This window comes from Microcaecilia unicolor, chromosome 3 (assembly GCF_901765095.1).
Source record: "Microcaecilia unicolor chromosome 3, aMicUni1.1, whole genome shotgun sequence".
NCBI classification, from domain to species: Eukaryota; Metazoa; Chordata; class Amphibia; order Gymnophiona; family Siphonopidae; genus Microcaecilia; species Microcaecilia unicolor.
This window is the reverse complement of record NC_044033.1, coordinates 294,569,571-294,584,818: the sequence shown is the minus strand read 5'-3', so window position 1 is coordinate 294,584,818 and position 15,248 is coordinate 294,569,571. Positions and strand designations below refer to the sequence as shown.

Here is a 15,248-nt window from a genome sequence, read left to right as displayed (position 1 = left end):
GATGGGGCCTCACCAACGACTTATACAGGGGCATCAACACTCCCTTTCTTCTGCTGGTCACACCTCTCTCTATACAGCCCAACATGTTCAGGTCAGCAAGTCTCTCCTCATATGTCTTGTAATGCAAATCCCATACCATTCTCGTAGCTTTTCCTTGCACTGCTTCAATTCTTTTTACATCCTTAGCAAGATACGGCCTCCAAAACTGAACACAATACTCTAGGTGGGGCCTCACCAACGACTTATACAGGGGCATTAAAACCTCTTTTCTTCTGCTGGTCACACCTCTCTCTATACAGCCTAGCAACCTTCTAGCTACGGCCACCGCCTTGTCACACTGTTTTGTCGCCTTCAGATACTATCACCCCAAGATCCCTCTCCCCGTCCTTACATATCAGACTCTCACCGCCTAACACATACATCTCCCGTGGATTTCTACTCCCTAAGTGCATCACTTTGCATTTCTTCACATTGAATTTTAATTGCCAAACCTTAGACCATTCTTCTAGCTTCCGCAGATCTGTTTTCATGTTTTCCAATCCCTCCTGGGTGTCCACTCTGTTACAAATATTAGTATCATCCGCAAAAAGGCAAACTTTACCTTCTAACCATTCGGCAATGTCACTCACAAATATATTGAACAGAATCGGCCAACACCTACTACTTAGCATTTCTATAGCGCTGCCAGGGTTACGCAGTGCTGTACAAGTTTAAACATGGGGAAGGACAGTCCCTGCTCAAGAGAGCTTACAATGTAAAGGCGATCCCTGAGGCACTCCACTACTCACCTTTCCCTCATCAGAGCAAATTCCATTAACCACTACCCTCTGGCGTCTGTCCGTCAACCAGTTCCTTTATTTTCGTCTTTTCATTTTCTTTCATTGCTGCAGGCTCCATACTGGGTGCTCCCACACTTTTGGGGTTGGAGTGTCCTCCTTAAGCCTCTAAGGGGTACTTCGAGGTTTTTTGTGGGTTTGTTGGTAGGGGATCCTACAGTGCCGGATCAACTACCCCTTCATGGTAATGTAACTTTCTTGCCCGGAAGAGAAAATCAAGCATTTGTTAGATGAGAAACCCGGGATTTGATTTTCTTAGAACATATACAGTACTTATCCCAGTGGGAGAGTTGAAACCGTTGAATGGCCTCAAAGCTTCGGATTCTAGGGAGTGGGGAGACCGCTTTGCTTACTGCCAGTTAAAGCTCTGTATATCTAGTCTGCCCCAGCCAGCCTTTGGAGTACGGATAGGAGAAGGCTTGCAGACTTTTTTTGTATCCATTTCTGAAGAAAAGTTGTCTGTAGCTGGTCTCCATAGAGTCCTTACTGACCAAATGGCAGGGAAGAATCTGGAATGGTTGCAAACTAGGTGGGAATGGGACCTTGGTACCCCCTTGCGTGATTGGGACCTGCTTCTGGCCTTGAAAAAGACACCGCAGATAGTAGTGACAACTGTGTTACAGGAAACACATTTTAGAATCATACACAGGGCTTACCTTTCCAAATTGCAACTTTTTCGCGCGGGGCTTGTGCCCAGTGCGCAGTGCCTTAAACGCTCTGCAGAGGAAAACTCATTTTTTTCATTCCTTGTGGAGCTGTCCGAAGGGTCAGGCATTTTGTAACGAATTAACTGATTTTTTTTTTGCTTCTGCCATTAGCCTGTTGGTCCCTCTGACCCCGCAGGCCTGTTTATTGGGAGCTGTAGCTGGTGGGACCATGGGTGGGAAAAAGAAGTTTCTTTTATTTCGAAAGTTGAGGCTTATAACTCTTAAATGTGTCTTACAGGTTTGGGTTTCGGTGGATGGCCCATCTTTTTTGGGGGTAGAGGAACCAGGTGCATGCATTACCCCTTTGGGAGGCTTGGGATGCTTCTTTCTCCCATAAGCACACAGAGAGATTTTTGCTCATTTGGGACTCTTACCTTTATGTTTTATCACCTTCAAAGCGTAGTTCTTTGTTAAATTATATTCCTGAGTGGTCAGAGAAGGTGGACTTAGCGGATTGGGTTAAGGTGTCCTGGGAGGGGAGGTCTGGATCACGGGTAAGGTTATTGAATTTGAGACCCCCCCTGAGCATGGAGAGCGCTGGGAGACTATAAGAAACTTGGTCTCTCAGGCTTTATTACAGTGGGGTTGGGATTTGGTGGTAGGGATGAGCTGTGGCAGTATTCTTATTGGGTTGGGGATAGATGGGCATGGTGTCTATGGGATGCGCCCCCTTTTTGTTTGCAGTACTACTCTTTTTGAGGAGTCCTCCCACTCAGTATTTTGCCGTTAGTATTCTATACGTTATGGTTCTGCATATGACTGTAGCTTCCTACCATCTACCACTGGATACACTGTTGTATAACTTGTGGGGGGGGGGGGGGGGTGTAGGGTTTATGATGAATAGAGGGTTCTCTTTTACTATCTTTGATGATGGAATATTACCTCTGGTTTACCCTTTTTTGGTTGTCTGATTTGATTTAAGGATTGAGCAGATTATTGGAGTTAGGTACCTCACTAAGTTATCATTAAAAATTGTTGAACTGTATAATAGAGGGTTGGGGTGGGTTTTCAGTGGGAGTTGGAGAATGTATCATTGTTAAAAGTTTGATGGCATATCATCTCATTTGTTTTTATTATGTAAGTAGTGATATTTGATTCTCTGTATATCTAAAACGTTGATTGTGTGTACTTTGAATTGTGATTAATACAAAACGTTGAAAACTAAAATAAAAGCACCTCTATGTTTTCCTTTTGACATTTAAAGAGCAGACTCGGTCTCTTGGAATGCACACAAGATGCTGGCAACTGGTTTACAGTGTGCAGCCTTTCTTCTGAAGGACAAATCAGTGAGTATTCTCTACCCTGTCCTTTGACAAATACTTGCACAAAAAAAATTGAGAAAAATCTGTTCTCAATCAACTAACCAAATCATTCATGAGGTAATTTAGTATTCAACCTTTCTGAAAGTTCCATCAACTTAGCCATGTGTACTAATCAAATCCAAGTAAACTGTTCCCATTTTTATCGGAATCCTGTGATGTGCAAGTTTTATTATTAATTTTAAAAAACCTGTAGTCTGCACCTACCAGTGCTCAAGGCAGGTTACAAATATACACGCACAATATTTAAAACAATACAGGTTTGATTATGTTTGCACTGTTGTTTTTGTGCATTATTCCATTGTTTCTGTAATTACCGTGCATATATATTGTTGATTTAAAAAAATAATAAAAAAAACCCAATACAAACACAAAATGACATAAATTTCAGCATTATATAGCCTAAGGGCCTTGTTTACTAAGCCAAGCTGTAAGTGCGCTAATATTTTAGCATGCGCTAAAAATTAGCACATGCTAACACTAGAGACACCTATAGGAATGTCTCTAGTGTTAGGTAGCGCGTGTTAAAAATGTTAGGGTGCCTTAATAAACAGGGCCCCAAATGTAACATTGAACCAACAGCACATCTAAACTAGTAGGTAGTATCAATTCTTATCAACACGGTACAAATGACATCAGTGCTCTTATCCACAAATAATTTTTCAGTGTCATTTTTATAAGCCATCTGGAACAAATACATTTTCAATTGCTTTCTAAATTCCAATATTTTTGAAATAGATCTCAGCGTTAATGGCAGTGCATTCTATAAAGATGGTGCAGCGACTGAGAATACTCTTGCTCTGGTATCACACAATTTAGCATACTTCAGGCTAGGAATGTCCATCAAGCATTGATTTAATGATCTTAAAAATCGAGGAGGTCGATGTAACCTTAACGTTATTACTAAAGTCTTCTTTTACAAAGCCATGTTAGCGATTCCCACGTGGCTCTAAGTATCTTTTGAACTACAACTAATATTTTAAAGCATGAATACAGCACAAAGAGCTGAAAGTGAGAGTTTTAATACAAATATCAGCACATTAGATCGAGAAATCTGATCTAAAAAAATAAGCAAGAGAACAGTTATTCACATTAATTATACAGTAATTTTTGTTCATTTTCAGCAAACTAGGCACGAGCAGGTACACCAGCTCTGTGGTTGGTATAAGTGCTTGCACCTAAAATATATGTGCATATTTGCCCTGGTACACTACTATTCTGTAAAGGAAAATAGACATCTAAGTTCCTGTCTAGAATTACCCTCCAAAAGAGTAACTTTATAAGGGGGGCACGTACTTTAAGCTGTGAAGTAGCATTTTTAGTGCACTCTAATGATTAGCACATGTTAAATGCTAGAGATGCCCATAGGAATATATATAAGTACATAAGCACTGCCACGCTGGGAAAAGACCAAAGGTCCATCAAGCCCAGCACTCCGTCTCCGACAGTTGCCAATCCAGGCCCCAAGAACCTGGCAAAATCCCAAAATTTAATAACGATCAATGGACTTTTCCTTCAGGAATCTGTCCAGACCCCCTTTAAACTCAGCAAGGCCAGCTGCCGTCACTACCTTCTCCGGCAATGAGTTCCAGAGTCTAACCACGCGCTGAGTAAAGAAAAACTTTCTCCAATTTGTTTTAAACCTATATGGGTGTCTCTAGCATTTAGTACATGCTTATTTTTAGTTCACGCTAAAAATGCTAGCACGCCTTTGTGAAAGGACTCCTCATTTTCGTGTGGATATGGCCACATTTGTGTGTACATGACCTCTTTACAGAATACCAATCAGTGCAAACGTACACGGTTTAAAATGATGGTGTCTACTTTGCAGGTGAGTGTGCACAGGGGTGGAGTGTGCCAGTGTATGCATAGATTATAAAATACTATAATTTATGCATATACTTGACAAATACTGGTGTGGACACTTACAGTAGCTCTAGGTCTGGTGTAAATGTACATGGAGCCCTTTTAGTAAAGTTTAGCAAGAACTAGATGCCAAGAAGCCTATTTTATATTTATGGGCATCTTAGCAGTTAGCACAAGCTAAGCTTTAGTAAAAGGGCCCCATGCCTGCTACTTATGCTAATATTTCATAAAGAAAAGTATGCAACTCCTTATCTTTATAAAATAGGTTTCATATAGGTTCCTTAAATGTTGCTTTAATTAGAAAATTACTCTCCACAGGTCTTTTTAAACTAACCTTATAAAATCTGGAACTGTCATAGATAAATGCACTCCGGTAAATTTGTTGTAAATTTCCATATGTATTTTTTCATATAGAAACATGATGGCAGATAAAGGCCATATGACCCATCCAGTTTGCCCATCCTCTGTAACCCCTAATTCTTCCTGTTCCTAAGCGATCCCTCATGCTTATCCCCTGCCTTCTTAAATTCTGGAACAGTCCTAGACTCACCACATCCACCAGGAGGCCATTCCACGCCTCCACCACCCTTTCTATGAAATAATACTTCCTTAGGTTACTCCTAAGCCTATTCCCTTTTAACTTTGTCATATGCCCCCTCATGCCAAAGCTCTCCTTCATTTGAGGCTCTCTTCCTGTACATAAATGCCCTTGAGATATTTGCAGTGTGCACATTGCAACTTTGCCCAAATTCTTCCCCAAAACATACCTACACTCTGACCATGCGCACAGATATTCAGCACATGTAGCCCTGTGGTTATTTAAAACCCCATTTTCTGTGGGAAAAATACAGTTTAAAAGTTTATAAAATTACCTTCATGGAAATATTTGCGCACCATATCTTGATGGGTACATCTTTTCCCCAGCCAGCCAACAGAACACGGTAAGTGTTGTAAGCACAGCAGAGGGATGCCAAAACCTGCCATGAGCACTCTACTGCAATTGCTTGTTTTGGCCCTGTTGGCACATGTGACTTGACTTTTAAGCTTTGAGCAGCGTGCGGCACAGAAAGGAGTGCCGTTGAATGCTTCATGAGACTGAAGGCTTGCACTGAAGTTCTTTCCTGCACCACATGGCAGTGGAGGCAGGATGGTGGTGGCTATAGCAGTAGCGGCCCCTGGGAGGCCCTTGCTAATTTCAGTTTGCAGGGAGGCGCTATAAACACTGGCGCTCCATTCCTGTCACCAGATATGTTTGAATAGCTACAATTTGCACTTTAGCTTGTTTGAAGTAAAAAAAATGATAACACTGTCTTAATTTTTAAAGCGTGCAAGAAAAATTATTGAAAGCTAGTAATTTTTACCTTCCTTTTTTTTTTATTTAAAGAAATATCTCAAACAGGCCCAGAGTATGGCTTTAGTAAATGAGCTGTGTTTCTCAACTTTTTGTCTTTCATTTTTTTCTATAGCCATCTGTAATCTCATTATCAATAATTAATAAAGTTTCTGGTTTCTTATTAACTATTGATTATGAGATCACAGATCGCTACAGAAAAAAAAAAGACAAAAGCCCAATAGTCTAGTCTTCCTTCACCCCTGTTCATTCTGTTACTACTGCAGGTGCTGGAAACAGCACCTTCTGCTAACAGAAGCTGAAACTGTAGAGGTTGTTAACTCTTTCCCTACCTCCAACGTCTGCACTCTTGCACCATTCCCTACAACACCTTCTGCTGAATGAAGCTGGGACTGCAAGAGCTGTAAGCTCCCTCACAGCCCGCATTCCTGTACATTTTCCTGTAGTACCTTCTACTAGATGAGACTTGGACTGCATGACCTGTCAACCTCCCTTCCCCCACAGCCAGTGCACCTGTACCATTCCCTATAGTTTCTCCTGTAGGGAGTGCAGGATCTCCTGCTGGAAAGGCTGGGACTGCAGGAACTATGAGCTGTTCAACACTGTTTATGAAAACACAGCTGAAACAGTCTATAGTGTGTGAATTCCAGAATGATATGCCGAAAATAATCCAGTAGGGGCCTTGATAATGTAAATTCCTCATTACATTCCTTGCTGAATTTCCTGTTTTAGGAAGCTTACTCCATTATCTCATCTTCATTGCAGGATCTTCTGAAGCAGTGCCACAGTGCAAGTGCATCCTATTTATTCCAGACAGACAAGTGTTATGATATTTCATACGACACAGGTGACAAATCCATCCAGTGTGGCCGGAAGGTAGACTGCTTGAAGTTTTGGCTGATGTGGAAGGCAAATGGAACAGAGGGACTGGAGAAGCGGGTGGATAGAGCATTCAGCCTCGCAAAGTAAATCTAGATTCTCTAGTCCTTCTGTTTGTTGAATTAAGTCTTCTGTTTCCTGTTTTAAGTGATCTTGCCTTGGTGGCCACATCACCAGCCACATACTACCAAACAAAAGTGAAGTTACTTACCTGTAACAGGGGTTCTTAGTGGACAGAAAGCTAAGTCAGCCACATGCTGGTGATGTCATCCAGCGAACCCAGAAACGGATTTTGCTCTCCCAGAGCTCAAAGGAAAACCTTTGAACGGCCCCCTCTGAGTTTGCGTTACTTCTCCACTATATAAATCCCTGCTTGGCCCCTTCCTCTCCAAGTGTCTCTAGCCTAGTCCCATAGACTCATCCTAAGGGGAGGAGGGGAGGGTCTGTGTAGCTGACTTATCCTGCTGTCCATGGAGAACCCCCGTTACAGGTAAGTAACTTCACTTTCTCCATGGACAAGCAGGATGAGTCAGCCACACACTGGTGACTCATAGGTAGGGTCCTTTTGAGAGCCTGGTGTCCCGCTGAGGTAGGATGAGGCTGCGGGGTAGAGGAGATATCAAGACAGGGCCTAAAGCTCTAGTTTTTGATGAACTTGATTAACCAAACCATGAAAAGGAAACGAGCATTGTGAACTTGATATGGAGAATGTGGTTTTTTTATTTGTTTGTTTTTTTTTTTGTTTGTTTCAGAACAGTACCAAAATGGTAAAATGAAAAGTACCAACATGACAAAACTTAGAATATAACAGTACATTACCAAGTTGGTAAACTAGGCTGTAATCAATATGGCAAAGTAGTGTACAACACTAATGCCATCAAGAGGAACCATACTAAAGTAGAAGGGCAAAGTCCAAGGAGCCCAAGAGGAAGGAAAATCCTCCCCCCCCCCCCCCCCCCCAAAAAAAAAAAAAAAAAACTGGGTGTTGTCTTTGCTGTTTTATAGCAGAATGTCTCACTTCGGAGCAGGCTAGTAGCTTGGATTAGTGTCCATGGGTCTCATGGGCTCCCCTGGTGTGGTTGCTTCCAGAAGGACCATTAAGCCAAATTCGTTTGTCATCTGTAGAGGGCGGTTCAGGAAGTAGTGTCTCGTGAAGATGTGTGAGGAAGTTGCTGCTCTGCAGATATCATCTGTGGAGGCTGAGTGAAGTTTGGCCAGTGAGGTGGCCATGGCCTGTAACTGGTGCGCGGAGGCTTTGTTGGGAAGGGCTAGGCCCTCTTCCTTATAGCAGAAGGCTGTGCAGTCAGATGTCCAGGAAGAGAGGGTACGCTTGCCTACTGGGGCGCTTGGTCTGGTATTGTCGAAGGAGACAAAGAGCATTTTTGCCAAGGCTGGGTGTGTTAGAGATAGAGGCGCAGGGCGCGGGTATCAGCAGAACGGTACCCCTTGAACTGTGTCTTAAGAGATATCAGGTCTTCAGCTCTGAAAGGGTGACGCTTATAAAGTGAACTTATGGTTTGCAATTGCTATTCATATGACTTCTGTTATATATGCAATCCCTCATGGACAAGGGAATTTGGGTCGCAGCGAGTCTGCAATATTGGAGGGAGGTTTTGGATTGTTCTAGAGGGAGATGCGGGGCGAATGGGGGTGACATTTGTGGTTTCTGTTTATTATGCACATTGTGTTATTGTAGAGGTCAAAGATGACTCAATTTTTTCTATATGCAGCACAGGAATCTGGATAGATGATCGGGGGGGATGGCGGGATTAGAGGGCGGGCTCTTGCTTGGTCTTTGGTAGGAGAAGGATGTGGAATGCTATGGGCAGGGGGGAAGGAAGGAGTGGGGGGATGGGGAGGGGGGATGAGTGTGTGTGTGTGGGGGGTATGTGTGTTGGTGCAGTGGTTGTGGGTGAGATTGGGAAGGGGAGCAGGGGGTTGTGCATGGGAGGGTAAAAGACTGTTAGGAGCAAGTGGGGTAAGTGTAAAGCGGTGGGATGTAAACATGATGATGAAAGGGTGGTGTTCCCTATCCTTAGGCAGGTGGGCACATGTGATATCGTGGTGGGTATGGGGCCCTAAGGGGTTGAGCTGGGAGTCCCGGGGGGCTTCTTTTCATTCCAAGATCTATGTGGGGGGTTTTTCTTTGTACAAGCACAGATGGTTAACTTAAAAATAGTGTCCCTTAATGTTGATAGCATACATTCACCGAATGTTTAAACCCAATACCTGGAGAACATCCAGCAAGACCGATCATGGACCAACTTTGACATACTCTTAATCGACAACATTTCCCAATCGCTCGGAAGATACGCCAAATCGCAATGCAAATTAGACATCTGCCCCAATAACCTTATAAGATCTGCCCCTCAACTACACGAAGCAGACCTCACGAGGCACCTGAACTTCATGCTACAAAATGGGCTGTTCCCAAAGGATAAAGGAAACATTCTACTTACCCCTTTACCGAAAGATGCAAAGAAAAGTTCAAATGACTTAACAACTACCGCCCAGTGGCATCCATTCCACTGATAACCAAACTTCCATATCATCAAGCTGATCAATCCATAGACTGGTGGGTTGTGTCCATCTACCAGCAGGTGGAGATAGAGAGCAAACTTTTGCCTCCCTATATGTGGTCATGTGCTGCCGGAAACTCCTCAGTATGTTCTCTATCTCAGCAGGTGGTGGTCACACACAGCAGCAGCTCTGGCTAGGCCTCCAAGCCTAATTTTTAGGTTTTGTTGAGTGCCTGGGGTTGAGGGCTCTTTTGAGCAAGTGCAAACCTGGTGGTGCCAGGTCCCTCCTTTTCTCCCCCCTCCCGCTGGCTCCGTTTAAAAAAAAAAAAAAAAAAATTTTAAACGTCCTTAAAGGCGTTTTTCGACGTTTATTTAAACGTTCATTGCAGCTACTCACTGGGACACCAGTTCGTTACAGCTCGGAGCGGACAGCAGGTAATTTTTACCTTTTTATAGCGGGCAGGGGGTTCCCCGATTCTTCTCCTCGTGGCATATGGCGTCGGAGGGCGAGGGCGCAAAGGGTCGCTCCCCGGATCCCTTGAGCGCTTCTAGAGGGGATGCGGGGGTCTTACAGCCTGATTCGCCCTTGTTGGGTGACAGTTCATGACCGATGAATGTCCCGGTCCTTCCTCCGGCGTGGCGGTTTTTCCCGCCATAAACGCCCATCCCCCGCTCCTCGCCTCCGCCATCTTGGCCGGCCACGCGGCTCGGACGGCTTCTTCGTGGGCCGCCCTTGAGGTTGGAGACATTAATGCCATGAACGCCCTTAATTTGGGCGACGGCACAAAAGCGGCTAAAGTTAAGCGCCGTTCTTCCCGCGCGGCTCCTTCGCGGAGTGTCGAGCCGGACGCCATTTTGGATGCGCAGCATGTCTCTCCCCCGCTCTTGCGAGCGCCGGTTGAGGGTGCGTCTAGGGCTGTTGCCCAGGCTGCGGAAGTGCACAGTCTGGGGGGTTTCTCCCCCGTGTTTGTTTTGCTGCTGCATCAGGCTTTCCTCATGCAAAACGCTGCCCCTGCTCCCTCGTCTGGTAAAGAGGTTGAGGTTCCCAGAGGTAAACGCCCTCGGGTTGATTCCCAGGCCTTGGAGGACTTTGTCTCCTCCGATGTAGATGAGGGCAGCGTGTCTGAGGTCTCCCAACGGTCCTTTGCGGATTCCTTGGAGGAGACGGATCCCCGCTCGGATGGAGCGGATGACCCCTCTGCAGCGGCTCTTTAGCTCAGAGGTTTTGCCCAACCTGTTAGTGCAGGCCATGGGCATTTTGAAGATTTCCTCTCCGGAGGACATCTCTCCCTCAGCCCCTGTTGGCTCTGCCATTATGCTGGGGACGAAGCGCCCGCCTAGAACCTTCCACATGCATGATGCCATGCACTCCTTAATTTCGGCTCAATGGGATGTCCCGGAAGCGAGCCTTAAAGTGGCTAGGGCTATGTCCCGCCGCTATCCTTTGCCTGAAGGTGAACGTGAGGCCTTTCTGTGGCCTACCGTGGATTCTTTAATCACTGCGGTGACTAAGAAAACGGCGTTACCAGTGGAAGGTGGCACGGCCCTAAAGGACGCCCTAGACAGAGGATTGGAGGCGGCCTTAAGGTCGTCCTTTGAGGCGGCTGCTTTAAGTTTGCAGGCCTCAGTTTGCGGCTCCTATGTGGCCAGGGCGTGCCTGACTATGGTGCAGCGGGCTTCCCCCTCGGATCATTCCTTGAGGGCTGTTTGGCCGGCCCTGGAATCGGGCTTAGCCTATTTGGCAGACTTGCTGTATGATGTCTTGAGAGCCTCAGCTAAAGGCATGGCTCAGACAATCTCTGCGCGGCGGTGGCTTTGGCTGAAACATTGGTCTGCTGACCATGCCTCTAAATCCCGCCTGGCTAGATTGCCTTTTAAAGGCAAGCTGCTCTTTGGGGTCGAGCTGGACAAAATCGTGACCGATCTCGGCACGTCTAAGGGCAAGAAGTTACCAGAGGTCAGGGCTCGGGCTAGTACTCGCCCTGGTACCTCCAGAGGACGGGCTCAGGAAGCCCGTCGGTACCGCCCGGGCAGGTCGGGCTCCTCTGCCCTCTCTTCCTTCAAGAGGAACTTCTCCCCCAAGCAGCATTCCTTTCGCAGAGACCGCCGTCCCGGAGGTGCTCCCTCCGGTCCTCCCCCAGGGTCTCGTACCCAATGACGGGGCCTTGGTCCACGCCTCAGTGCAGATTGGAGGACGGCTGTCCTCGTTTATGGGCGAGTGGACCACAATAACTTCAGACGCTTGAGTGCTGGAAGTCATCAGAGACGGCTACAAGCTAGAGTTCTGCCGACCCTTAAAAGACGGGTTTGTACTTTCTCCCTGCAAGTCTCCGGTCAAAGCTGTGGCAGTGCAGCAGACCTTGGACAATCTGTTCCGCCCGGGGGGCGGTCGTTCCGGTGCCAGAGAATCAGCCTGGCAAGGGACGTTACTCCTTTTTCTTTGTGATTCCAAAGAAAGGAGGTTCTGTACGGCCTATCCTCGACCTCAAGGGGTCCATTGGGCCTTGAAAGTTCGGCACTTTCGCATGGAGACCCTCCGCTCTGTTATAGCGGCAGTGAAGGCAGGAGAGTTCCTGGCATCCTTGGACTTCAAGGACGCGTACTTGCATATTCCCATCTGGCCTCCTCATCAACGCTTTTTGCGTTTTGCAGTACTGGTCGACACTTCCAGTTCAGAGCCCTCCCGTTCGGGTTGGCTACTGCTCCGCGGACCTTCTCCAAAGTAATGGTGGTCATCGCGGCCTTCCTGTGGAAGGAAGGAGTTCAAGTCCATTCTTATCTGGACGACTGGTTGATCCAAGCCCCTCTTATGCAGAGTGCGGCAAAGCTGTGAACCGGGTGGTTGCTCTTTCGAGCTCCCTGAGGTGGATCATCAACTGGGAGAAAAGCCAGCTGCGCCCGACTCAGTCCCTGGAGCATCTGGGAGTTCGATTCGACACCCAAGTGGGCAGAGTGTTCCTGCCAGACAATTGGATTGTCAAGCTTCAGGCTCAGGTGGACTAGTTCCTAGTAGCCTCTCCTATTCGGACTTGGGACTATGTGCAGCTGTTGGGCTCTATGTCGGCCACGATGGATGTAGTGCCCTGGGCCAGGGCTCATATGAGACCACTTTGACAATCTCTGCTGCTGCGCTGGACTCCGATGTCGGAGGATTATGCTGTGCGCCTTCCCTTGGACCCAGCAGTGCGCAAGGCGCTGAGCTGGTGGACGCAGACAGACAAGTTGTCTGCAGGAATGCCTCTGGTGACCCCGGAGTGGATTGTCGTCACGACGGACGCCTCTTTGTCGGGCTGGGGAGCCCTCTTCTTGGGAAGGACAGCGCAGGGGCTCTGGTCTCCTGCAGAGGCAAAGTGGTCTATCAACCTCCTGGAACTCAGAGCCATTCGGTTGGCGTTTTTGGAGTTCATCCCGGTACTGGCGTTGAAGCCAGTACGGGTCCTGTTGGACAATGCCACGGCTGTGGTCTATGTCAACCGCCAGGGAGGTACCAAGAGCGCCCCTCTAGCCAAGGCAGCCGTGAATCTATGCCAGTGGGCGGTAGCGAGCCTGGAGCAGCTGTCAGCAGCCCACATTGCCGGAGTCATGAATGTCAAGGCGGACTTTCTCAGTCGCCATACCTTGGATCCCGGAGAGTGGCAGTTATCGGCTCAGGCGTTCTTGGATATCACGAAGCGCTGGGGCCAGCCGAGCCTAGATCTATTGGCGTCATCGGCCAGTTGCCAAGTGCCGCGTTTTTTCAGCAGAGGACGGGACCCTCGATCTCTGGGAGTCGATGCTCTCCTCTAACAGTGGCCAACACAAGAGCTTCTCTATGTGTTCCCGCCCTGGCCCATGTTGGGCAGGGTGCTAGACCGATTGGCAAAGCATCCGGGCTGGATAATCCTGGTGGGGCTGCCAGTGGAGCAGGGTCTGTTACATCAGGGTCCCGTGGTGATGGAGGATCCCTCCCCCTTTGGGCTTTCGGCCTGGCTATTGAGCGGCAGCGTCTGAGGAAGAAGGACTTCTCAGACAAGGTCATCGCCACTATGCTGAGAGCGAGGAAGCGCTCTACTTTTACTGCTTACGCCAGGGTTTGGCGTACCTTTGCAGCGTGGCGAAGCAGGCTCATTTTCTTCATTCACTGCTCCAATTTCTTCAGTGTTGGCATTCCTGCAAGAAGGTCTGGAGAAAGGCCTGTCGCTCAGTTCCCTTTAAGTCCAGGTAGCGGCCCTGGCTTGCTTCAGGGACCGCCTGAAGGGTGCTTCCCTGGCTTCGTAGCCAGATGTGGTGCGTTTTCTGAAGGGAGTTAAGCACCTGCGCCCTCCTCTGCACTCAATGGTGCCTGCGTGGAATTTTAACCTGGTGCTCAGAGCATTACAGAAGCCGCCTTTTGAACCCTTGTTGAGGGCATCTCTGAAAGACCTGACGTTGAAAGCAGTCTTTTTGGTGGCTATCCTTCAGCCAGAAGAGTTTCCGAGCTCCAGGCACTCTCATGTCGAGAGTCTTTTCTGCAGTTCACTGAGGCAGGAGTGACTATTCGCACAGTGTCTTCCTTCCTGCCCAAGATTGTTTCTCGCTTCCATGTGAATCAGCAGCTCTGTCTCCCTTCCTTTCGTAGGGAGGACTACCCAGAGGAGTACTCTGCTCTTAAATATCTGGATGTGAGACGAGTCATCATCAGATACTTGGAAGTGACCAATGATTTCCGGAAATCGGATCATCTGTTTGTCCTGTTGGCAGGTCCTCGTAAGGGTCTGCAGGCTGCTAAGCCTCCAGTGGCAAGATGGGTCAGGGAAGTCATTGCCGCGGCTTATGTGGCCGCGGGGAAGGTGCCGCCTATCCAGCTGAAGGCTCACTCCACTAGAACTCAGGCGGCCTCGATGGCAGAGGCCGGGTCCGTCTCCTTGGAAGAGATATGCAAGGCGGCAACTTGGGCATCGGCCCATACATTCTCCAAGCATTACCACTCGACTGTGGCGGCACGGGCGGAGGCCCGGTGTGGAGCTTCAGTGTTGAGTTCAGGGATTTCTATGTCCCGCCCTGGGTGAGTACTGCTTCGGTACATCCCACCAGTCTATGGATTGATCAGCTTGATGATATGGAAGGTAAAATTATGTATAATCATACCTGATAATTTTCTTTCCATTAATCATAGCTGATCAATCCATAGCCCCGCCCAGATATCTGTATGGTTTCTATTCTGGTTGCATTTCAGGTTCAAGTTTAGTCTTCAGTTACTTCAGGAAGACTTCGGGTTCAAGTTTTTTCACTTGGATTCTTCAAGAGTTGAGACGAGTTTGTGTTACAGTGAGCTGCTGCATTCCTCTCCCCTCCGTTTTACGGGGCTGGTTTGAGACATAAATTCTGCCGGCACTCCCTCCTGCTTCGTGCGGTTGTAGGGCAGTTTTGTACTCCTCCCGCTTCGGCGGTGCTAGGGTCAGTCAGCTCCTCCCGCGGTTGCGGTTGCAGGATAAGCCAGATCCCCCCGCATCGGCGGGTGTGGTGTCCCTCCCCCGCTCCACGGGGATGAGCTGGACGGATTCCCCTCCCCCACTTGTGTGGGGATGAGCTGGGTTAATTCCCCTCCCCCACTTGTGTGGGGATGAGCTGGGTTAATTCCCCTCCCCCGTTTCGGCGGTGGTGAGCTGGGCAGAGTGTCCCTTTGTGGGTGTAATTCTCTAAGTGCTGAGTCCTGCAGATGGAGCTTTGATATCGACATACTGAGGAGTTTCCGGCAGCACATGACCACATATAGGGAGGCAAAAGTTTGCTCTCTATCTCCACCTGCTGGT

At 47.7% G+C, this 15,248-nt stretch overlaps 1 protein-coding gene across 2 annotated transcripts in view; it reads left to right on the top strand.

Moving 5' to 3' along the window:
- CSAD (cysteine sulfinic acid decarboxylase) overlaps window positions 1-15,248 on the top strand; it is a 324,205-nt gene that overhangs the window by 221,231 nt on the left and 87,726 nt on the right. For both annotated transcript variants that reach the window (XM_030198185.1, XM_030198186.1), the window contains 2 exons: window positions 2,748-2,829; window positions 6,845-7,044. In XM_030198185.1, coding sequence (XP_030054045.1) covers window positions 2,748-2,829; window positions 6,845-7,044 — 282 coding nt within the window. The remainder of the gene's footprint in view (window positions 1-2,747; window positions 2,830-6,844; window positions 7,045-15,248) is intronic.